The sequence below is a fragment of the Taudactylus pleione genome, unplaced genomic scaffold, assembly GCF_031769625.1.
Source record: "Taudactylus pleione unplaced genomic scaffold, aTauple2 ptg000706l, whole genome shotgun sequence".
Lineage (NCBI taxonomy): Eukaryota > Metazoa > Chordata > Amphibia > Anura > Myobatrachidae > Taudactylus > Taudactylus pleione.
Window position 1 is genome coordinate 1170835 of NW_028285108.1, and position 26639 is coordinate 1197473.

The window sequence follows — 26639 nt, forward strand, 5'->3', positions numbered from 1 at the left end:
GTCTCTTAACACCCGTTTTCTCTAAGCCCTGTAACTTTGAATAATGGAATAAAAATGTAAAGTTTTATTTCTGTTCTAAATAAAAAAACAATCAGACCTTTTTTTTATGTTTCATAGATTTCAGTATGGATTTATGCTGGACTGACATGGCCATTTTAATGGTCACTAAAAGCGCACAGGTTTAATGTAAATGACCACAATAATCATCTATAATTAGGCCTCATGGCTCAGTTTTTGGCTTTATTGAAAGGCCCCCATAAATCAGATGGCTGTTTCACCGATCTCCTGATCAGACTGGAACCGCCAATGATGGCCAATTCGTGGGCGGAATCTGTGAAATTTTTCATGTTAAAAATCCCTGATTTGCTGATCCCGATCATATTATGTTGTGATCGGAAAATCAGGGAAAGGCCCCCATACATCAGCAATGTATTGGGCCAATTCACCGATCACCAGACGCAGGGATTGGGGCACTGGTGAAATCCAACATGTTGGATATCCCTGATTTGCCATCCACAATTAAAATGATTGTGATCAGTTAATCGGGGATTTTTAACATGAAGAATATCACAGACTCCCAGACGGATCGGCAATCATCAATGTCCACCGGTCGGCATTTCCAACCAGCAGATCGGCGGTTCCAGTCCGATTGGGAGATAAGTGAAATGGCTACCTAATGTATGAGGTCCATATATCTAACAAGTTGGATTTCACCAATGCCCGACCCCGGCATCTGGGGATCGGGGAATTGGCCCAATCCATCGCTGATGTATGGAGGACATAAGGCACACTAGGCTACATGAATATATATTAGTCTGTCTTTAATGGTGACAATATGGATCCTTTTTAAAGTCCGGTACCTATATCATGGATAGTCACAGTTGTCTGCCAGCTGTCAGTACCAGTGGTGGCAGGGAAGGCTTTTGTAGCGGGTTTAGCTGTACTAGTTGTAGTGAGGACTGTACTGGTGTCACTAGGAGTGGCTGGGGGAAGAGTTGGCATTTCTGTTGGAGCATCTGTGACAGGTGCTGGAGAGGTGGGAGGAACTGAGAACAAAGGAAGAAACAGACTGAAAAGAGAGCAGAGAGATGCAAGTTTTTTCTGCACACAAAGGGAAATTATCACACGTATTGATGTTTGTCTGTTACCACTCAGAAACACAGGTGCAAATGCATATTACAAACTTATTCTGTGTTTTTTATGCACAATAGTGATTGCATATGTGTGTGTGTGCCCATCTGAAATCAAAGCTGTACAAAACAAATTAGGTGCAACAGCAGGTTAAGATGTCTTTATCAATATTACTGAGACTGACGTACATTTAGTGAATGCTAAATAACAGGCTCTGCATATTAACACGTGATAAACATTCTAGTTCCAATTGGCTACAACATGTCTGTACATAAAATAATCATGCTGGGCTGCAACATTTCTGTATGTGCCACAGACGTGTGACTAAGGGCTTGTTGCAAATATATATTATGTCCTTAATTTATCCAAGTGTTTCCAACCTTCCTATTACCACCACATGTGTCATATGTCACCCCTGGTTAGCATCAAGACCATTTATATGTGGAGACATTGCCGTAAGTTAGCTGACGTACAGACAAAACACACGTACTAGTCAGCTGCAAATACAAAATATGTTAATCAAAGCTGGGCAACGCAAAGATCCAGATATTGTATTCCGGCCATTCCAAGATAAGAGGTAATATAAAACACATTACTTGAAATAGTAGCATTCAGATATCTAGTTTTGCCTCATAACTGAGCACATGGAGAAGATGCAATACTCTGACAATAAGAAAGTAGAAAGAATAGGAGGTGTTTCAATAAAAAATAATAACAGTGCATGTTTGCCACGTGGCTGGACCATAAAAATGTAACTAGCTCTTGCACAATATGGGGGTGATTCAGAGGTGGACAATATTGCAGTAGCGTCTGCGTCTCTTTTCGCAGCCTCTACTGTGTCTTTATTCTAATGCCACGGCCGATAGGCGTCCTATTGAGACTCCCACTGGCTGTAGCATGAATCCACCAATGTGCACACAAAGAAGCACTACTGCATTGGCCACACCATTGGACATTGCACCTGCCCTATGACAAGCACAGAATGTCTGAGTGAACATCGATGCAGTGTCTTTAGATGCAGTAGCTGACACTGACATGCCTGGGTCTGGTAGCCACCTCCCCAGTTACCAGCCAGAAATGCCCATTGAATTTGCATGGATCTGCATGGAATTTCTATCTATGTCTCTGTGTGGTAACCATCAGGACGCACACACAGTGCGGTTCGGACACATGCGCAGAGGGAAACAATCGGCCACTTGTGCCCCTTGACTTCCAGATGTCCACATCTGATTCACCCCCTATATCTGATCATAACAAATAATGAAGCCTGCATGCAATAAAGTATACCAGCAAAGCACACACTTTACACATCACTGCCAATGCCCGATACCTCAATACAACCTATTCCTTTGTTTTATATAGGGGCTCACTTAGCTCTGAAACAGTATTTATGTCAGACAGGCATAACCAGTGTGTATACTTACATCCCATGACAGCATAGAGATAAGGGTTGACAGTATGTAGGAAATGCTAAAGTTGAATTACCCTATTTGTACACAAGATAATAATGTAAATAAGTGTTATACAGTCTATAATAATGTCTTGACAGTTTAAAAAAAAAATTAAGATTAATTCTTCATATAAAATCTACTTAAATAAAAATACCTCTCAAAAAATCGAACGGAATCTTCTATCCAGCAGTTATCCAACTGGAATTGTCAATTAAATTATGTGAAGAGTGGGGGGCTACTTTACGTATTATAACTGGAGAGGTCAAAATGTAACCATCCAGTCAGAAGCAGTAAAATCGAGCTGCTGATAGTCATTCTCATCAGTTCGTATCGTTGCACCAGTGATTAAGCACCCGCAAATGATAGACCTCCTAATAGGTGTTTCTGGGGATGCATCTAAAGGGACCCGTACACCTTGCGCTATAGCGGCAATTCCCCTTTCTGCCGATGGCGAGGTCGGGGAATTGGGAATATTCAAAATGTTGTAATATCTCGATTCCCCAATTCCAACCAGAAAACGGTCGGAATCGCCGAGTCAGGGATTTGTGAAATTAAATTTCCCGGATCTGTCGATGGAAAGCCTATCATCAATGACGGCCGATCCGTGGATTGGCAGAATAGGGAATTGGGGCCTAAGTCTACTTAGTCTAATAGTGTTGCAATTCCATGAATACATTGTAACATTATTCAACTTATGCTGGACCACCCTTGCCTGCCAGTGTTTCTCATCTCTAGGTATTAGGGAATGCAGGTCAAAAGTATTCAAAATCTATACAGATTAAATTTTTGTGCACATGGGCAGTATGCAAATGTGTTACCACCAAAAAAGTATGTAAATGCAACTAAATAAGCCCCATAATGTTTTTGACAATTCTTCTCATTCTCAGTTTTTGGTATTTGAAACAAGAATAACCTATTGTGCAGCCATGCAGAAAGCAATTAAATTTGTTCTTGTGCAACTAAGCATACAGTTTGCATTTGAACTAATTCCATGCAGACAATACTTGTATACATTAATTTTACCACTCATCAAGCAAACCGAGCATATTGGTATATTGGCTCTCATATAACCATGCAGTACAAATCCTGTATTCAGATGCAAAAGAGATGAGTGAAACTTAAGCGGATATTACTGATGCTTTAAATCCCCATTTTAGCTTTTAAGGCAAATGTCATACAGAAGGTCAAATAAAGTATATTTATTACATATCTTATAGTGCTTAACTATGTATACATTTACATTATACATGTATAATCAGATCTCAAAAGCCAGACATGTTTGCTGGCAGGAAATTTGGTACCCCAGTCATTATCCTGGTCTATAATGTTTCTACTACAGTCAGATTCAGCTAGATGGGACAGGGTGAAGCTACAGTATATGATTATTTGTATTCAATTAACAATATCACTGCTTAAGGCCAGTATCACATTGGCATCAGGAGTGGCTCAAGGCACGGGCTGACAGGGCTCCCGCCCGAGATGCTGTAGCTTAGAATTGCGCAACCATGTGCCCCAGCCACCACCTGAACTTCTGGCTCGCACAGCACTGTCAGTGAGTGGTGGATTCACTTTCCCTGCCCCGAGATGCCCCTCCTCTTTAATTATGATCTGAGACATGATCATGGAAAAGCCTCGGCCCCCAGGAGCCACGCCACCAGTGCTCAGTGTCAGATCAGAAGACAGGAAGTGTGCTTTCTATCTGTCTGTCGATCTGAGCAACTACAGAGGAAGCCAGACAGAGCGCGGAGCCGCAACAGGAGCCTGTCACGTCAGAACAGAGCCTGGGAGGGGAGAAGTATCAGGTGGCAATGTGACTGATATGGGGGGTGGGGTTGGACTTAAGTGGCAATGTGACTGCTATGGGGGGACTCAGATATCAGTGTGACTGCTATGGGAGTGGGGACTCAGGTGGCAATGTGACTGCTGTGGGGGGTACTCAGATGGCAAAGTGACTGCTATGGGAGGTGGGGGGACTCAGGTAGTAATGTGACTGCTGGGGGAGGACTCAGGTGGCAATGTGACTGCTATGGAGGTGATTCAGGTGGCAATGTGACTGCTATGGGGGTGGGGACACACGTGGCAATGTGATTGCTATGGGGGGTACTCAGGTGGCAAAGTGACTGCTATGGGGGGGTGAGAGGATACAGATATGGAGAAAGTGCCTCAGGGGGCAATGTGACTGCTATGGAGGGTGTGGAGACAGAGATTTGGACAGAGGGAGCTATGGAGGGTGGGGTGCAAAGATATCGAGCAATGAGACTGCTATGGGACGTGGAGGAGGACTCATGTGGCAATGTGACTGCTATGGGGGGTGGGATTAGACTGCTATGGGGTATGGAGGAGGAATCAAGTTGCAATCTGACATAGCAGTCATAGGTGACTGCTATGGTGGTGACACAGATGGCAATGTGACTGGTATGGGAGGGCTCAGGTGGCAATATGACTGCTATGGAGGGTGGAGGGGCTTAGGTGGCAATGTGATTGCTATGGGGTGGGGGGTCTCAGATGACAATGTGACTGCTATGGGGGTGGGGGGGCTCGGATGACAATGTGACTGCTATAGGGGCGGGGGGATAAAGATATGAAGAAAGTGGGTCAGGGAGCAATGCGACTGTTATGGAGTGTGTGGGGACAGAGATTTGGAGAGTGGGTGTCAGTGGACAATGTAATTAGTATGGTGGTTGTGGGGGATAGAACGATTTGGAGAGTGGGGCTTGCGGAGCAATGTGATGTACAGAGATATTGAGAGAGTAGGGCTCAGGGGGCAATGAGACTGCTGTGAAGGGCAGCAGAGAGATATGGCGAGAGAGGGGTTCTGGGTAATAGCACTGCAATGGGGAGGGCAGATATTTGGAGAGAGGAGGGCTCATGGGATCATGAAACTGCTATGGAGGAGGAGGAGGAATAGAGATATGGAGGTAGGTGGCAGTGAGAGAGGCTTTGGATGGGGTAATTAAAGAACTATGGATAGGCAATGATATATATGGAGGGGGAGTAGGCTATGAGAGAGACCTTTGCATACTAGTGCTTTAGGTTGGTTGGAAGATGGAGATTAAGGGGATCAAGGAGATAGGTTGGCGGGAAGGGGGCTAGAATGCTCACTCATTGGGGGGAATTCAATTCTTGCCAATGGACGTGATGTGCCATTCTGAAATGTAACATTGCATCCTCCGGCATTGCAAGTTTTCCTCCGCTAGGGAAACTTGCAATGACAACACTACCATAAATGGTTGATATGTCTGCAGCAGCGACACATCGCACAGAATTGAATTCCCCTATTTTTTAGCTTTTCAAGAGGTGTTTCTTATATATATTTTTTTCCAGATAGTCCTATAACCCGGATTTATACTAGGCCCAATGGAACTTAGAACACCAGCAGGCAACTGCAGCCAGTTCTCAAGGCGGCAAGTGGAGGTAAGATATAACTTATTTTGGCTTTGTTTATTGTAAGTACTTTTTGTTGTTGTTGTATGGTACTGCATATGACAGTTCGGCAATCATTGTGTTGACACTGCCTATGCCGGAGCTTGGTTGCCGGCACAAGAATGCTGAAAAAGTTAAAATGTTACTAAAAGTATTTTAATGGTGTTGCTAATCTAAATTTAAACATGCAGTAAAATCAGCATGTGTAAAGGTATACTAGTGACACATTAGCATTTTAACATTGTCAGCATACTGGTCCTCGCAACGGGGCTCCAACATCTGCTGTGTTGACATAATAATTGTCGATATCCCCAATGCATACTATTGTACAGTTGTTCTTTCACATACCTACAAGATGGACCGCCAAGAAACTGTAACTCCGTGTGCTGCAGCATAGCAACTACTTACAGACCCTAGGGCAAATGTATGAAGCTCTGGAGTGATAAAGTGCAAAGTGATAAACAACGAGCCACTCAGCTCCCAACTCACATGTCTCAGGCTGTGTTTGAAAAATGACAGTTAGGAGCTGATCACTTAGCACTTATTACTTCCCAGAGGGTCATACATCTGCACCCCTATATTTATGGCGGGTGCATGGTGGCATGCCATTGTTCACATGGCAACACTCCCTCTGGCTTTATCCCCCATCCCCATCGCAGCCCTTCTATTGCCCAATGATAGTGACTGAATCTACCATTTTGTGCTGGGCTCAACTTCTGATTCAGAAGTGGCAGAGCATAATGGAATCCAAAGGCCTCCATATCTGCTGCTCCCAACCCTCCTCGCCTCCTTATCCTCTGTATTGCGGGCTATGGCTGTGGGCGGGCTCCCCACAAAGAAGTGCAAGGACTCAGAGCCTGGAGCAGCTGCAGGAGGAGGTACAGTATCAGAGCACAGAGCCATGGGGGGCAGCGTTTGTGTGTGTGAGGCCATGGGGTGCAGCATTTGTGTGTGTGAGGCCATGGGGTGCAGAGTTTGTGTGTGTGAGGCCATGGGGTGCAGCATTTGTGTGTGTGAGGCCATGGGGTGCAGCATTTGTGTGTGTGAGGCCATGGGGTGCAGCGTTTGTGTGTGTGAGGCCATGGGGGCAGCGTTTGTGTGTATGAGTTCATGGTGGTAACGTTTGTGTGTGAGGTCATGTGGGCAATGTGTGTGTGTGTGTGTGTGTGTGTGAGACCACGGGGGCATGTTTGTGCTTGTGTGAGGCTCTAAGAGCAGTGTATGTATGTGGCTATGGGGGCAGTGTGTGTGAGGCTATGGGGACAGTGTGTGTTTGCGTGTTACTATGAGGGTAGTTTGTGTGTGTGTGTGTGTGGCTATGGGGCAGTGTGTGTGTGCGTGTGTGAGGATATGGGGGCACTATGTATTTGGCTATGGGGATAGTATGTGTGTTTGTGAGGATATGGGGGCAGTGAGTTTGATTGTGTGTGTGTGGTTTTTGGGTTGTTCTTTTACTTTTGATTTTGTATAATGGACAGAAATTTTGAGAGACAAACACAAAATTACCGCAGTTCTATGGTAATCTTTGGGAGGAATGAGGCGATCATTTTTTTCCAGCCCACCCCAATACAGACTCCAGTCATACACTGGTCTGGCTGGAGCTGGTCCTCACTATAGCAGCGGAATCGCACATGTGGCTTTTAGTGATAATAGTGTGAACAGCCTAGCCTGTTTAGCCTAGTTTCCACTTAAGCAGAGGAACCTACATTCCTTGTTCACGCGTTGTACTAGGAACCTGCACAGGCTGTATGAGCAGCACTGGCACTAGTAATAAATGTTAGAGGTGAGCAAACTTTATTTATTTATGGTTATAGTCCAATCATTTAAATGCAATCCAGCACTCAGTCGTAGTGTGGTATAATGATGACCACTAAATAAAATAATCTTTATTAAATAATCTTTGCTAATATAAGTCCCTATTTGGGTTTTCTTGTTTGTTCTACAGCAGTTTTCCCTGCCTGTGTCGAGCGCTACTGCTCATTGTATAGGGGACATCTTAGAGAATGTGTATAAGCTATTTTTTGGATTAAATGGTTCCCTTCTTTTAGTGTTATTGATCAGGACAATACCAGTACTGGAGGAACACACATCCTTACATGCATTGTATCCTTTCATTAGCTAGAGTTTGGTCACTCTGTGAATGTTTTCATACACTGATTGGCTGATAGAATAATACATAATCAATATGCAAGAAGTGTTTAATTAGCTGTAGAAGCCTACATCTGGCTTGGCACATAGGGCCTCTGGGCCCAGCTATTTTTACACTCTTGAGTATGGACCAGCACATAAAGAGAGACTCAGTTTAGATTACAGTATTTACAATGAAGAGGCAAAATATTTTGGGCTTAACCTGGCTACTATGATACTGCTCCTCCGTGTCCCACTGAAACAGCTGAGACTCTACAAGACCTTTGTAGGTATCCTGTGGTATCTGGTACTAGGATATTACCAGCAGATCCTTTAACTCCTGTAAGTTGTGATGTGGAGCTGCCGGGGTTTGGACTTGTTCAAACACATACTGTACCACAGATGCTCAATTGAATTGAGATCTGGTAAATTTAATGTCCAGGGCAGCACCTCAAACAAAATGATCACACTGCCTCCACTAGCTTGTTTTCTTAACACAATAGATTCTGGTGCCATGTCTCCCTAGGTAACAACACACACTAGCCCTATGCATGATACAACAGAAAATGGGAATCTTTTGACCAGACAACCTATTTTTATTGATCCAAGGTCCAGTTCCATAACCATTGTAGGCACTTTCAATGATGGACAGGGGTTAGCATGACTGACTTGCAGCTACTGTACATAGCAGAATATATGCAGCAGGGTTCAATACACTGTATTGTGAGTGACACATTCCTCCTATCAAAATCATTAAAATTGCTGCCACTGTGAGATAGTCCATTCGAATGATAGTCAGAAAAAATTAAAAGGTAGTTATTACTCATGAGCGCAGGTGAACCAGATAATGTACAGTGTGAAGTCCTTAATTGGACAATAATTGACCTCCTTGGTAACAAAAGTCTTAATCAAGATAAAGGGGGCTTATGTAATAGGGTGCAACTTGCAGCCACTGAAAGAACTCTTGTGAATCTTCCCCTATTTTTAAAGCCAGCTTGGTTTTGCCTATAAAATGATTGCTGCTTTAGAAATGCTGGAAGACTCGCAAGAGTTTCCGCAGCAGCTGCAAGTTGCACCCTATTATATAAGCCACAAAGTCTGCTCCAGCAATATAGTGAATGTCTCAAATTGTATGTTTATTTATTGAAAATGTAAAGTTTAGACAAATTAGTGTTTTCCATTAAACGAACACATCACAGTTCATAAAAGTAGTTTGTAGTTACTATTGTTATTATCAAGAGTCACTACCCGATTTGTCAGATAGGAGATGTACATATGTGTCCTCATACACTGTTGCTCTAGTCGCAGCAAATAGCCCCTCTCGGCGTGCCAGGTCCCTGCGACTCAACCACGTTGGGCATCTTTCTCACTCAAAATGTGCATTTTAATCGCATAAATACAGCAACTGAGAGTGACAAAACTACATTGCTGGCTTGCACTGATCAATTTGATGTGCGACATTTGTATATCTGTGTGCCATAGCTTTTTCTCACACCAAGTTCTGCGACTTTGGGCCTGATTCATTACGGATCGCTATTGCAATTGCAGCTGCAATTACGCACGCAGTCCCACTGCAAAAATATGCTAATGATTGCTATCACTATGCCGTTGCAGGCTAACATAAGGACGCCCACTTCACCTTACACACATCCGTAATACTTGGCAAAACAGCGTAACCATCGGTAACATTGAGTAACATTGCAGCCTCACGCACATTTGCAGAAGGTCTGACCTTACTCAGGAATTGCTAACCTCATCACACACAGTGAAAGCCCAAGCTGCGAATGGCATCGCAGTGGCTAATTTATGCACGCCCCTGTAACAGCGATCTAATGCACTGGGACTCCTGCGTTTTGATTGCAAGAACGGAATTGCAAAGCTGCTTGCATGCAACATTGCAATGTCGTCCTAAGCTGAATCAGGCCCATAGATTCCTCTCCTCTTTTTCAACATACATCAGAATCTAATCTAAATGTGTTATCTGTTGAAGCTAGCAGCTAAACAAATCATCATAATGATGTAAACTATAATCTGCCTTTGTGAACTGTGAGCTTCACTTTTGTAAAATAAAAATATCTATCCAAATTTTTATTTCAAATAAATACATATAGAATTTATAGTCAGACATTCCCTGTATTTCTAGAGCAGACTTTGGGCCGTATCAAATTAGAAGCTTTTCGCCAGGTCGGAACTTATCTACGTATTCAATTCCAGCCGGTTTTCGCCTACGTGGAAAGTCTATGCAATGTAATAGGCGAAAAAGATTCACCTAAGAATAGCAGGAGAAAAGAAGTGCAACATTTTTATTTTGGGGTACAAAGGTGGGGAAACCACTCAGAACCCTTAGGACAGTCCCCCAATGGACAACTGTGTCAAAATATCCAGAGAAAAACGTAAGAACACCCCAAAAAAGTACTTTAATTTTGGGGGGAAAAAGCACAAAGTGGGGGGACCAAAACTAGCGACTTCTTGGGGGTCTGCTAGGATGGGTCAGGTGTTGTTGGGATTGCAGGTGCATGCAACAGGTGCGTTTTTCTAATTTTTTAAAACTTCACTTTAGAGACTTTAAAATATGCTAGCGCCCATTTTCAAGTACCACAAATTTGACAGGTGTACTTAATGCCATGCTTCACCACTTGTGCAAAGACGCTAATAAAAAGCTATTGAAAACAACTTAAGTACCCCAAATTGTTATATTAGGGCTATTCAAACACATCTACATTGATCCCCAATGTTAGTGCATCTTTTTTGGGGGTTCAGGCTTGTTTCCCCAATTCTGACAGCACTTTCCACCTGTTCTGAATTTTTGCGTGGTTTGCAATGGAATACGGCTAATAGCAGGGACGCGCACGATAAGTTTCCTCATCCAAAAGACGCGATGTCAGCAAAAAGTCCAGCAGGCAAAACTTTTCCGCGGGTGCGAAAATAATTGAATACGGCCCTTTATCTGAATTAAGACCAAGGAGGACATTTATTGTCCAATTAAAAGCTTTACAGTATTCATTATCACCTGCGTCCATGAGAAATACCCACCTTAGAAACAAACTAAACTATGTGCTAAAATATTGGATTTAAACACCTTTTACTGACTTGGGACTGTACAAATGACGTTTTTATCTTTATTTTTGTAACATTTATAGCTTATAATAAAAGCTAGTTTGTTTATTCATTTTTAAAAAAGAAAAAAAAAAACCTGATGAGAAAGAAAAGACATGGGATACAAAGCTTAAGTGGTACTAAAAACAAGCAATAATTGGATTTTTGTCTCTGCTGTCCTATTGGCTCTAATGGTATGGTTTGGTTATCTAAACATAGAAGAAAGACTGGTAATGATCATTTTATTGACAGATCTTCTTAGTAAAGAATAGAAGCTTCTGGTTCAATAGGACCCAGGAAGAAGGACTACTGCCATAAAGAATGACTTCACAGGTAAATTCTTGGAAAATAAGGCTGCTTTGAAAGACATATAACAATGCTGAAGGCATTAATCATAAGCATGCATTAAGGCCCATGCATGTTACCTTGTTGGGTTAATACTTTACCTGAAGTGGGGGGAACTGCAGACCTCACAGAAAGCCAAAAGTAGGGAAGATTAAGGGGAAAGAGAAAGAAAAAGAGAGTGGAGCACATAAGCACCCAGATCATAGAGACAGTGACAAAGGCAACCACCAAGCCACATGATAGTGTAAATAACTAAGTTTGTTGTGGCCTTGCAAACCCAGATATGTGTGCCATCATGTAATAAATCTAGAAACTGTCCACATATATTATGTTTTTGCTTATTTTAGCATATCCGTAACCCTAAGATTAACCCTAAGCCTAAACCTAATGCTAAAAATAAGCAAAAAACAGTATGTAGACATTCTAATGTGGACATGTTAAATATGGACATTATGAACATGATGATATTTCAACCATGTCGGCATTTTTGAACGTCAACATATTTGTTGTCGACCTAAAGTCCATGCCAGAATTCTGGTTTTGACATTCTGACCAGATCAGAAATAGTTTGTGAATTAGGTGAGGTTCACCTGCATATACATGCACAGTATGCGTTCTTAATTCTGAAAAATATATATTTACTTAATATTGTGAACACCATGTATGAATGTAACATGGAGATGTGTACCAGGCCAAGTTCCTTACCTTCATCCTGCCTGATGGGAGTTTCAGCTGTGACCGCCTTACCAGCTCCAACCTGAGTCCTTGCATTCAGGGAGAAGTGATAACGTGATATGGGGTCCCTCCTTTTCACGGTGTATTTTGTCTGGTTTGGGGACAGTGTCTCGGTCACAAGTGCTGATCTTCTGCTCCCGTTGACTGTTTGATGAAACGTGAGGACCATTATAAACTCTGTGTGAATCTGCTCCCTTTTTAATTAATAAAATTATAATATTGTTCTCATTAGTAGCAATACTGTCTGAAAAACAGGGCACATTTACTTTCACTGACACCATCACAACTTCTAAATAAGTCCTGTCAGCTGAAATGTGTCAGTACCGGAGAGCTGCTGGTATTGCCTCCTGGTTAGAATCCATACATGTGGACTGAACTTATCTCTAATGGCGTACAAACACTCTCCCACTAGAGAAGCCACTTGTTTCTACTTTTATACTACTTACTTAATCCTAAACCTCCATGGCTCTGTCTGAGCTATATTCTATCAATTACATTGATACTTTAACACATTTCCCAACTTTGGATACTTCATTTTTTTTATTACAAAAACTACTTCCCATTCTTTACATCCTGTTTTAATGGCTCTGTTTCATCACCGGCAGATGAACAGTTGGGGTCACTGTAAATATGTAATATCCATCTCTCAATTACAGTATATTGGTATTATGCATGGAAACAAACAACTGTGATGATCTCGCACCAAGACATATATGTATATATCAGTACATCTAATCCAGAGAAATATTGTTTTAACAGTTCTCTAAGACCCCAAACGTCTCCAAATTTTGTTGAATATAATATGAGTTTATATGAAGGTGCTACCTGACTATCTTATAATTGGCATAAATCAAAACAACAAAAGAAGAAGATGAGATTTATGTCTGGTGCACTTACAGGGTCATGCTTTCTTCGCATCCAATTGCTTCTCCGGATTAGTTATTACAGAATAAAATATAACTTTTATTAGATTAGTATTAAAAGGTTTTAATTAGGTCCAATCAATACGGCGAAATGTTTATTAAAATTTAGAGAATTAAAGAAAAGAGTGTATACATATGTAGAAAATTTATTGAAAGTAGTTTTTAAAATGCCACCTGTCGTTGATCTGTTCCACGTATTGTTATCTGATACTCGGTACTTATTAAATGTAGTTTTCTTTTTACGTGTTTGTGTTTTCACATCACATATAATTTGTTTCTACATCTATTTATAGTTGTTATTAAATGGGGATGTCTGGTACCGGGTGCTTTTAATAAAATCCGTGTCTTAATAGTCCTTCTATACAGAGGAGAGTGTTTATTCTCCTTTAAATTTTTGCTGTCTTTCGCAACCCCTACAGTGTATTTGTAAAATGATACATAGTCTCAATATTTCATTCTAGAATCCTGTATTCTCTCTCCTGCAGTTATTTGTTGCAGTTTTATAACTGTAACATTATTGGAACAGACTTTGTAATAAATGTATTACACTTTAGGGCTTTCTCCAGTGTCATATATACTGCACACAGTTGTTTATATATCTCCGTTGTTTATTCGTTATATTTGCAGTTCACTGAGTTCCCTAAATGTTGTTGGGTTGGATGGTGGGCACATGCAGTATATGGTATTAATTTCACTCTCCGCAATATTCCCGTATGTATGCGGCACTTTATTAATGCAGACAATTTGTTATGTTTCCTAAGTATTGTCGGGTTGACTCGTGGGTATGTACAATGTGTATTGTTGATTTCATTCCCCACAGTATCCCCGTGTGCATGTGGTGCTTTGTTTTATAGTATCAGCGCGATGCACATGACTCATGCTCACTACACGAACAATTCCCCAATCAGTCCGGTATCACATATTATATTATAGCAAACATTTTATAAAACGTGTTTGGCATTCAATTGTGCCATAGATCGGCGGCAGCGTAGTCTGCCGACGTGCGTTTCGCCAGTAGGCTGCTTTTTCAAGGCAGTGCAACCCGAATGCCTGCTGTATCCGGCTTTTATCCCACAGCTGAGTGACCTATAGGTTGGTTTGAATTTCCCTTCCTTATTCTTATCTTTGATAGGTTCCTCTATAGGTTCTATACTGATGTCCTTTCTTTAGAGTTTCAGTTAATCATTAGTATGTTAAATGGCTAAATTGATTTATTTCTGCTTATTGATGGCTTTAGTGATTTCAGTATATTACTCTGTCCTATCTCCCTTTATCCGGGATAATGTGATGTAACACTCAAGTATTTGCAAAGCAAGAGTGCAAGAGTACATTATACTGTCTTTATTTAAATTAACCCATTATCTAATTAATTAGATGAATATAGTGTATTGGGCTCTTATTTTCTGCAGCATATGTTCAAATATCATATTGGTTTGTTAATAATCTCATATTTAACAAAACCATGATGAAGAGAATTTGTTTTTAAAGATTATCTTAGAATATAAAATCGTTCTAATTAGGTGTTTTCTTTCCATATATTTTAATAATTTTAATTGTGCCATTTGTCACTTTTTTAAAATTTGGCTACTTGGCTATATCCTAACAAAATTTGATATTTGTTTCATATTTTTAAAAAATGTCCCTGATTATATCAATATTTATCATAAAAGTGAAAATAGGTGTATTACTGTAATTATGTGCTATCTAATATAAGATATACAATTGTGAAAACTCAGGATACACTCAGAAAAAAACTCAGTAAAAAGGGAAAAGTGGCAAAAATTTAAATAAAACAAAATATATATTGGTGAATAATATGTGTGTACAATCCTATCTATAATGGTGACGTTATCAAAATATGATAATAAAAACTCCAAGGTTCATCTTTAGAAATAGGTTTTTAGATATCGTTTTAATAGATATTTGTAGTAATCCCCTCATTTTTTGTATCTATATTAGAACTGTTTCTTACAATTATAAAACTGCAACAAATAACTGCAGGAGAGAGAACACAGGATTCTAGAATAAAATTATGAGACTATGTATCATTTTACAACTACACTGTAGGGGTTGCAAAAGACAGCAAAAATTTAAAGGAGAATAAACACTCTCCTCTGTGTACAAGGACTATTAAGACACGGATTTCATTAAAAGCACCCGGTGGATACAAAATAATCCTTCCACTATTTTCATACCACAACCATCATGATTCTCAGTTGTTATAAGTTTATGAGTTTTGATTAGAAGTGTGTAGAACTGATTGCAAAAATTGATACAATCAATATAGGTGAAGAACAGACCAATAACATAAAAGAGACCCATGAAGTTTCATCACTCACATGCATAGTAGTTCAGGTTGTACCCAGTTAGATTTCCATTGGGATGTTCTGGAGGACTCCACTCCACGATGATGGCCTCCTGGTTTGGATCACTGACTCTGAAGGTTTTAGGCTGACTGGGCACTGGAACAGGTGAAAGTGTGTGAGAACCACCAAACAAGATGGCATTACTGAACTGCCTGAACATGATCCGTGTGATATGTACTATACAGACTGTGACATAGAATCTACACATTGAAGTGAGATGACAGTAAACAAATTTTCCAATTAAAGAAGAGGCTCTTTATATAACCTCACACAGTTACCTGGTAGAATAGTTCATTTTGCTGTTGTATCCCAGCTCTGGTTGTTCTACAACCAGCAACTTTTTTCTAATATAACAAGATTCTAATATAATGTGTCAGCTGCTGTAACTGCTCCGTGTTTGGAAAGGGAGCACCTACCTCCCTCTGGTGTGGTGAACTCTTTAATGTCACTCTTCGGGCCATCTCCTCGCCCATTCACTGCCACCAAGTATAATTTGTAGTTGCTGTAAGGAATCAGATACGACACGACCCCTCGCACACGATCCCCGATAAAACTCTGCTGCTGCTTCTTTCGGGAGACCCAGAGACCCTTCAGCAAACTACTCTCCCTCCAGTAATATGCCTTTGAGATACACAACCCAATCATTTAACAGCCAGCCTTTATATATTAGTAAGGGATAGATTTTACAGGTTCTCATTCAGAGTTATTATCTTGAAATGTTTAATCCACTTTAGGTTAATCCAACGATTAGTTGCACTGGTGCCTAGTTTTTTAGAGTTTTAAATAAAATGCATTTGCATGCTGGGAATTCCACAATTGTTAAACACATCACTGGATTTCCACAAATATAGCGTAAGGGAAAGTTAGATTGTTCCCCCATCCCTTTTCCCTCCTCAGATTAAATATTAATTAGGTATCAGTGGGAGGTTAATCAGGAGCTGGAGGTTCCGCTCACTCTGTATTCCAGGAGACTTCCTTGGATAGAAGCAGGGGCCACACGGGTCCATTGAAGGGAGATGGCAGTGCTGTTCATGACCCTCAATTTAATGTCAGTAGGTGCTGCCTTAGGATCTGAGGGCAAAGGAAAGCTTTAAGCAGACCTACATAATCGATCTTTGCTCTAGTATTGCAATCTAATGCTCAACTGCTACATCTTAATTCTTCACTGATTTTATATGACTGTGCCCTTCACAAGCAAAGCCCATGAACTATACTTTCGCTGTGCTCGTAGTCTCACGAGACATCTGATTCCAGAACAATGCAAAGACACCACTGGATGACCAAACTGAGAACATATTTTGCTGACACATTTTCAGCAATATATTTATAAATTCCATTTTTACTGAAGCACTAAAAGTGGCCTATAGCAAAAAATAACAAATATTTTAATAATTTGAGGCCAAAAAACTGGTATTGTAAGTAACATGATCACTCGCAAATCATTTAATTGTTTCTGTTTTCATTATTAAATTGTCTGTAAGGAATTTAATATTTATTACCTCAATTATTAAGAGCCATAGCTTTGTAGATCTACATATAAATAACTGCTACTTGCAAACAATACTAAAATGCAAAGCTCATTATGCATTTTTTCTGCAAAATAAAATGTAACTGATTCAGACCAGGAAATATTATAGATGGATACAGGGAGGGATGTCCCCTATCAAGTCTCACAATGGTTCCTGGAGCATTATCATGTCCCTCGCTTCCTTGAGAATCTTATAATAGACTAGGGGCCTCCCACCGGCGACTGAGATGGGTCTGCACCAAATGACAACCAAATCTAAGATAACTTTTATTATATTATAATTATTTTTCTCACTTCCTCTGTTGTCTGACTAGTGACAGTGCCCTCTTAGTGTGTGTTAAAGTGAAATGCTCTCTAGGCCTGATTTTGAGTCGGAAACAACACCGATGTTCATTTAGTTGAGTGATGTTTTACAACTGCGCAAGCGTCTAACTCACGAAAAAGTCACACAGTGCACACGTCAAATGGTTTGTGTGTGTACAGAGCCTGTGGACCAACTGAGATGCATGGACTCTGAAATGTATTGCAACGAAATGGGCATTTCTGGGAGGTGGCTATTTAGATGCACAGATATGGTCCGTCTTATGAGCATGTTGCAGAAGTGGGTGTGGTCTCAGATGCACAATCAGGTACATAGGAGGCCATACTATGACGGAGAGTCTGCACCTAGCATGGGGCTTGTGTCGTTTCTGATGGTGCAACCAACGGTTGCATCTAAGGATACACCAAACGGTATTTGATTGTCTAAAGACACTGACAGTGGGCATCTCAGATGCACGGATGGATAGACACTTCCTCCTAAATCTATTCTCAATATGCCACGTATCGCAACTTGCCTGGCCCGAGTGAGCCGAGAGGTCCTGTGCAACTCTGAAAATGCGTCTGAGCATATGTACTTCAGTGATGGGCTTGTAGCGTTATTTGCATGAAGTCGCGGATGCGACTGCGTCAAAAGACGCACACAGGACGCCGCTGCATCTGACTCAGAATCAGCCCCTTTGTGTTTATCCCAGGTCCCGTAGCATGTACTCTTGCACTAGTAGTGCACACAAAATATTAACTTTCTTACAAGGTTTGTTTAAGAACATAAAATCCTTCGGTGTCCAAGCAGCCTATTTTCTCCAATCATGGTCAAACCAACAAAAGTTCAGATCGCCCTAGTTAAGCCTTTTCATGCTATCCTTACTTTCTCCATGATTATTCAATTATAAATGGAAAATCAGTGTATTTTCTTTGTCGGTTGCAGACACAGTCACATCAAACTCTAAATATGTGGTATGTTTAATAGGATCTTAATGAATTTAAATTGTTTGAAAACAAGTTTAATTTCCAGTCATGTATACTGGACACAAATAAGGGTTTCTTTCAACAGGGCTGTTAGCCTATAATATCAGAACTTGTTACTCACAGTCCTCTCCAGAGTATCCAATCACAGTGTTTGGTTCTGGTGCCCTGCCAAACTCGTTTTCTGTCTGGACTCTTATTTCATATGGGGTGAACACTGGAGTGTTCCACACAACGTGCCTGTTGGTCCAAACTGTAACATTGCTCCAGGCCTCTCCTGTGTGACGCTGGCGCCACTTAACATTGTATCGTAAGTTTGGACCATATGTCTGTGTGGAGTTCAGCGGCTGTGGATTGCAAAAACAAAGAATGGAAATATGATCACACACCTGCTGCACTTCTCCTTTTAAGCAGGGTACACACGATGTCATGAGCGGCGGAACCTGGTGGGAGCCCCAGCAGTGGCAAGTGCATACACACTTGCCAATCCCGGGAGCGACGGCGTGAGGGCGGGGGCCTGCATGCAAGTCAGCGTCCGATATCCAATATCAATATGTCATCTAGTGTGTACTCGGCATTACACTTGGAGAGTGACATACATTTTATTATAACAGTACTCTGCATATCTGACTATTATTCTTTTGTGTCCAGAAGACAATGAGAATGCTTAGTTTGGTGTATTACCCTACTTAGGAGAGAAGAGGGTACATTTCAGCTCATTTCAAGAAGCACAATAAACACTTCCAGGGGTGTTACTGGTAAATACTATATAATTGTACATGCACATATAATGTTGTGGTCAATCTTTGCATACAGGAAAGAAGACCCTCTACCATCTACTATATCCATTTAGGAACATTTTTGAGTATAACACAGAGGTACCCAAAAGCGGTCCTCAAGGCTCCCCAACAGTTCAGGGTTTAGAGATATTCATGGTTGACCACAGGTGACTTAATTAGTACCTCAGTCAATTTGATTTAACCATCTGTTCTCAACCATGGAAATTTCTAAAATCTGAACTGTTGGGGAGCCTTGAGGACCACGTTTGGGAACCTCTGGTGTAACCCATTGTGTGCCAAAGGTTTGTCTCGAAGTTGTCATTAGTAGCAGAGACACTTTGTTTCATTGCAATTGCTAAGCAATGTGGAACGTTTAGGTTTGCAAGAACCTTCCCCATTCTTTTTCAGCATCCCAATAACTACAGGGTTCTGACTTTGTAAGAGATATACAGTGTCTTGCAAAAGTATTCACCCCACTTTGCATTTTTCATGTTTTGTTGCCTCACAACCTGGAATTAAAATGGATTGTTTGAAGGTGTGCATCATTTCATTCACAGAATATGCCTTCAACAGTGAAGTTGTGTTTTTTTTTTATATTGTGAATCAAACAACATTTAGGACAACATACCAGAAAACTTCAGCGTGCATAACTATTCACCCCCCTAAAGTCAGTACTTTGTCAAGCCACCTTTTGTGGCAATTACAGCTGCAAGTTGCTTTGGATAAGTCTCTATGAGCTTGCCACATCTTGCCCCTGGGATTTTTGCCCATTCCTTAAGGCAAAACTGCTCCAGCTCCTTCATGTTGCATGGTTTCCGCTTGTGAACAGCAATCTTCAAGTCTGACCACAGATTCTCAGTTGGATTGAGATCTGGGCTTTGACTAGGCCATTCCAACACATTTAAATGTTTCCCCTTAAACCACTCGAGTGTTGCTTTAGCAGTATGCTTCAGGTCATTGTCCTGCTAGAAGGTGAACCTCCGTCCCAGTCTCAAATCAAAGGCAGACTGAAACAGGTTTTGCTCAAGAATATCCCTGTATTTAGCACCATCCATCTTTCCCTCGACTCGAATCAGTTTCCCAGTACCTGCTGCTGAAAAACATCTCCACACCATGGTGCTGCCACCACCATGTTTCACTGTGGTTATGGTGTTCTTGGGGTGATGAGATGTGTTGGGTTTGCGCCAGACATAGCGTTTTCCTTGGTGGCCAAAAAGTAACATTTTAGTCTCATCTGACCAGAGCACCTTCCTCCATACATTTGGGGAGTCACCCACATGCCTTTTGGCAAACTCAAATCGTGTCTTCTTATTTTTATCACTAAGCAATGGCTTTTTTCTGGCCACTCTTCCATAAATCCCAGCTTTATGGAGTGTACGGCTTATTGTGGTCACATGCACAGATACACCAGTCTCTGCTGTGGAACTCTGCAGCTCCTTTAGGGTCACCTTTGGTCTCTGTGCTGCCTCTCTGATTAATGCCCTCCTTGCCCGGTCTGTGAGTTTTGGTGGGTGGCCCTCTCTTAGCAAGTTTGTTGTGGTACCATGTTCTTTCCATTTGATGATGATGGATTTGATGGTGCTCCAGGGGATCATTAAAGATTTGGATATTTTTTTATAACCCAACCTTCTCAACAACTTTGACCCTGACTTGTTTGGAGAGCTCCTTGGTCTTCATGGTGGGATGCCTCTTGCTTAGTGGTGTTGCAGCCTCTGGGGCCTTTCAGAAAAGGTGTGTTTATACTGACAAATCATGTGACACTTAGATTTCACACAGATGGACTTAATTTCACTAATTATGTGACTAATGAAGGTAATTGGTTGCACCAGAACTTTTGAGGCGCTTCATAGCAAAGGGGTTGATTACATATACAAATGCCAATTTTCTGAAATTTATTTATAAAGATTCTTTTTTATATATATTTTTCTCATTTCACTTCACCAAATTAGACTATTTTGTGCAAATTCATCACATAAAATTCAGATAAAAAAATAAATAAATTACAGGTTGTAATGTAACAAAAAAGGTAAAAAGCCAAGGGGGGGTGAATACTTTTGCAAGGCACTGCAGCTTTAAGGTGAAACAGGACCATAACAAGGATCCTAGAAAAGATTCTTTTATAAAAAGACCAGTCTGTTGTTTTCTATTTAACAGTGCAATTCATACACCAGGATCTATTTTATACTACTGTTTATTTCACCTCTTACACCTATATAAAACACTTAAAAACACAGGGTACAAAATTATCATAAAAACTTACATTGCTCTCAGCATATACAATGCAGTACTACCCATTTTGGCAGATAATATCATGACAACTCGCATACCGCAAGAAGCTGTGACTGTAGGGGGTATTTACTAAAGGTCGATTTCAATCGATTTTAATTGATTTCAAATCGATCCAAGATAATGTTGCGGTTCTGGGGCTAAATCACACATTTACTAACACTTAAAAGAACCAAATCAAAAATTGTCTGTTAGTAAATTTGTGATTTAGCCCCAGAAACACAACATCGATTTAGATTTTAGATTGATTTGAAATCGATTAAAATCGACCCTTAGTAAATATACCCCTAGGACTGATGTAAATTAGCATAAAATTACCATTTATCACATGCACATGTATGTTACATGGAATTGTAAAATAGATATGTTTATTTTGGTGGTTTAGTCACATTTTACATATTCAGAGATTTTTAATATATATAAACAAGAAAAGTCTAAGCAGTAATTTTACTTACTGTCCATGTAATCTCCATGTTGTCTTTACGAGTCCCAGCTCCACGAACATCACTAGGATTAACCTCTGGGGCTGAAATTGGACACCAATCTCAATTATTGCTGGGTATAGTAACATAATCCCTGTCGCCCATACTCAGGACAGATTTTATGCGGCCAGGGATGAGATTATTTTGGGACGAAACCTCACATGATAGGCAGTACATACAAGGGTGAGTCAAAAATTATCTGCACTCCAATTATATTAAAATTTCTGTTGGCCGAACTGTCTTAGCGCTTTCCGTACTAGGTCGCTGTCTCTCTAGTCACTGCTGTGCAGGTTTGAAAGTGTTACGTCAGTTCATTTGTGACTGCAGTGCAAGAAAAATGGCTGCCCCACTTGTGATTTGCATGAAGGAAATGCAGCATGCAGTGATTTGTTTTTGGGATCTGAGGGTGTCTGATGCCGATAGTTATCGAAGACTTTGTGCACAGTATGGAGAAAGTGTTTTTTCGCGAAGAAGTGTGTATGAATGAATAGAGAAGTTTAAAGAAGGTTGCCCAAGTGCCATCCATGAAGGAGCTCAACGCCCGTCCACGTCCACGACTGATGAGAACATTGAGCGTGAAGGTGAAGACAGCTGTGCATTCGTGTCTCGCAGCTCAGCCTAAAACATTTTTTAATGAGGGAATACGAAAGCTTGTTGACAGATGGACAAAGTGTATTGAAAAGCATGGAGATTATGTCGAAATATTATCAATTTGTCTTTTCTGAAAGTTGATTAAAATAAATTCTACAGCCAGAATGCGGATCTTTGATTCACCCTCGTACCTTGATTCCAGCATACATTTCACATTGTTGTAACTTTGATAATTGCAGACTTTTGTTATCATGATATAGTATTATATGTCAGTGGCAGCCTAATGTTTGTGCACCAAATCCCCTAGATTTCAATCAGACCAATGCTGGTGTAAACAAGGCCTATATACAAAGTCTTATACATTTATGAGTTGAGGTGGAGACTGTCACTCACGTGCACCAGTGGTCTGGTATCGCTCAGACGATGGGCTGGGCATGCTGCTGCCAAGGTCATTCAGTGCCAGTACACGAAACTGGTAGTTGACATATGGAGAGAGACGAAGCAGAGCCGAGTTCACGTTACCAGGGACAGATGCCATGTTGTGCCAGGTGCCTGGTTGATAACGGTCCTCCTCAAACTGTACAATGAAACCTGGTAGGATTAAAAAATATAAATATAACTAAACAAGACTGAAAAAGAAAACAGTTACAAAGGAAATAGAATATTAGTAGAAAGGGCCAAATATATAAAAACTAGAGAACAGAAAAATCACAACTTGAAGAGATAAGAACAGATCCATGGAAGAATCTAGTACAAGTAACTGAATAAAATGATATACAGTAGATGATGTGAGAACAAACAATCCATTCTGACAAAAAGGGCTCTTTCAGACTGCTGCATTATAACAATGTTTACAACTGCTCCCAATACATCTATGAGGAACATTTATCATATAGTACAATTTTTAACAAACCACAACCAGAGAAACAATTAACAGACACTGCAGAGGGGTCATTCACCTGTTATTGGACTGTTATTATCGTCCCCTGGAATCCATGTGAGATGGACACTTCTCTCCGCAAGATCAGTTAGCTCCAAGTCCATGGGAGGGTCTGGTTTATCTGCAGGATGAACGTATAAAATTGGCCAAACAGTTTCTTAATGTTTCATGTAATATATCAGAACTTCCATCCTGCTACACTACTTCAGTACCCGACCTTATGTATGACATATAGGAGTGAAAAACCATAATTACTGCACTTACACAGGAAGCCTTTAAGTGTCCCCCTCTCCATTGCTGCAGTATTTTATTGACTTCCACCAATCCCTCTTGAATACAAAGAGCTTAATATGTAGGTATTCTTAGTAAGAACGAAAAGTCAACTAAAAACATCCCTTATGTTTGTGAAGTAAGAATTACACACTGTTTGAAACAACGACGATAACTAATGTTGCAGCTAACAGGTTAGGAATATTAGTGGGAGTGGTTACCTCTTTGTACTGATGTCAGTTGGCTAGTAGGCGAGGAGGAAGTTTCTGCAAAGGAATAGGGAAATGTTACAGGTTACAGGGTTAATGTTACGTTAGAAATAAGCACTTGGCCAAAGCCAGTGCTTGGTCACTGATAAACAGCACCTGGTAATTTAGAGACAAGAAAATCAGCTGCAAGTGTGAGTGGCAACATTAATGTTGAAATTAACAACTGAAATGATACTTTGTATGCATTTTCTTTCTGGGTCAACATAACTATAACTTAAGGAAGGGCCTTGGTCAGCTGTTCAATGAGTTCTCCCACCCATTGGCAGAATGTCATTATTAATATAATTTATGCAAGTTGTGCTGTAAGGGTTTCTTTTGGTTTTATAATTTTTGCAAGACAAATTAGAGGTCTGTTAAGGCTTGTTTTTTTTAAAACCTTGGAAATCAAACAAAGGGACTGATGATGCATTAAAAAAACCCTCTAAAAACACACATCCCTTCACCATTATGCAGTAGGAAGCAACATTGTTAGTCGGATGTAGGCCAAATGCTTTTTTTATGGGCATGTGCATAAATTGGAATATTATAAGCTAAATGAATGAGTAAATACCCAGCTCAGCAAAGAGCCCCATAGTGTCTAGATTCCTTGTTCCCTGAAGACCTATATCACTTGTGATAAGGATTGTTATAGTGCTAGAATAAAAATCTATGCTATAATCGAGAAAATAAGGATTCATGTGTTCATGCATGTCGGCCAATTGCATCCAGTAGGCCGATATGCACGCAGCTGGCCGATGTGGGAGGTACTGCGCATGCATAATAGTCGCACTGCGCATGCATCTCTATGGTTACCGCAGTGAGATGTAGAACGAATTTGGGTGCAAGAGCTGTGGATTTCAGTGGGCATTCCTGGGAGGTAACAGTGGGATGGGCTAAGCGGATGTAGGCTTTTCACAGGCATATTGCTGACAGCGGCTGTGTCTAAAGACACAGTAGCGCAGACACAGGAAGCCATGTTCAGAAGGAGAAATTGCACCTGTTATAGGGCTGTAAAGACACACTGAGACAGACTAACGGTGCTGCAGGTGGGCATGTCAGTATGCTCAGAATCAGCCATATCATTAGCATAATGACGCAGACACGGCACCGAATCAACCCCAATGTCTCAATCATTCAGGGTCAAAAACAGTAATAATTCGCAGAAGCTGAGAATGTCTTAGAAATTACAAACCACACATTTTTTATAATATGAATAAAGATACACACACTTTATTGGACCAGCTGCCTATCAAATGCTTTGCTGATTAATGATTTCTCCACCCATAATGGAGCATCGGAACTAGATATGAAATGTGGGGATCATTCAGACCCGCTCGCGAGCAAAGTTCGCTCACAAGCGGGTCGATGTTGTGAGAATGCGCATGCGCACGACGGAGGGAGCTCCGTCGTGCGCATGCGCAAGACCCGGCGAGCGACGAGAAATATGTCGCTCGGGGTCTTGCACCAAAGGGGGCGTGCTGTCGATGGTGACTGACAGCACGCCCTTTGGTGGGCGTGCCGGGGGCGTGGCGGCCAGACGGAGGCGTTCCCATGGGAACGCCTACCATCTGAGTCCGGCCCCACTGACATCAGTAATGATGTCAGTGGGAGTGACTTTGGCTCTGATAGATCCAAAATCACTCCTGGGCTTGCGGCAGCGAGACCCTTCCGCAAGGGTCTCGTCGCAAGCCGATGGTCGCGATGGTCTTGACCATCGCGACCATCATCATGGACGCTCGCATAAGCTGTGGGTGGTAACCCACAGCTATGCAAGCATCCATAAGGCCGCTCCACATTTAAATAGGATGGCCCTGATTCAGAGCGAGAGTTCTGCTCAGAGCGTTCAGCTCTGAATCAGGGCCTGTGTCTCTAATGTAATATTGTATACTGAAAACCCATTTTACAACATATATGTATTAACTAAGTGGAGGCAGTAGACACACAATCTTTTGCACTGTAAGCCCCACCCCATTTATTCTCCCAGATCACATCTCTATCTGTCCGCTTACAATACATAAATTAGACATGTAGGGGCATATGTATCAAAGCTTCAAGTGAGATAAAATTGTGAAATATATATCACCAATCAATCAGCTCCAAACTATCATTTCTTAAACACAGCCTGCAAAATGTAAGTTAGAAGCTGATTTGTTGGTGATATATATTTCACAATTTTATCTGACATCAAGCTTTGATACATATGCCCCTTATACTCTTGAGTTGTATCACAATTAATATTAAAATCACCCCTATGAAATGTTAAACATTAAAATCAACTTTGACTTAACAGAGCAGTCTTCACAATTTATTCAAACACAAGAGTTACATATCTGGGGACACATTTCAATGGCTGTCACTATGCACAGTATTGTCTCAGATCTCCTATCTTCTCATACCAATTAGTAACAGCATTTCATGCCAATTCACCAACTGATACAAAAATCATAAAGGAACTTACTGATTGGGCTGTATTATCCTACACACTAGAGAATGCCTGAAATAAGTAATGTGGCACCTTGTGACAGGATGTGTCCTTCTGATGCAGTATACACAATCTGCTCTATTCCTGAGCTGATAAATTGTTTGTGCTGTATAACATATTAAAGGGGAGATGTACTAAGCCTTGGAAAGAGT

General features: G+C 40.9%; 1 protein-coding gene across 12 annotated transcripts in view; it reads right to left on the minus strand.

Annotated features, from left to right (window-relative positions):
* NFASC (neurofascin) overlaps positions 1–26639 on the minus strand; it is a 137741-nt gene that overhangs the window by 17021 nt on the left and 94081 nt on the right. For 3 of the 12 annotated variants that reach the window (XM_088456472.1, XM_088456475.1, XM_088456471.1), the window contains 11 exons: positions 23979–24023; positions 23507–23608; positions 22941–23138; positions 21930–22000; positions 18534–18756; positions 16553–16668; positions 16014–16218; positions 15571–15693; positions 12279–12452; positions 11675–11689; positions 861–1046 (listed from right to left, as the gene is read on the minus strand). In XM_088456472.1, the coding sequence (XP_088312598.1) occupies positions 861–1046; positions 11675–11689; positions 12279–12452; positions 15571–15693; positions 16014–16218; positions 16553–16668; positions 18534–18756; positions 21930–22000; positions 22941–23138; positions 23507–23608; positions 23979–24023 (1458 nt within the window). The remainder of the gene's footprint in view (positions 1–860; positions 1047–11674; positions 11690–12278; positions 12453–15570; positions 15694–16013; positions 16219–16552; positions 16669–18533; positions 18757–21929; positions 22001–22940; positions 23139–23506; positions 23609–23978; positions 24024–26639) is intronic. The other 9 variants (XM_088456474.1, XM_088456473.1, XM_088456481.1 and 6 more) reach the window with 6 other exon arrangements.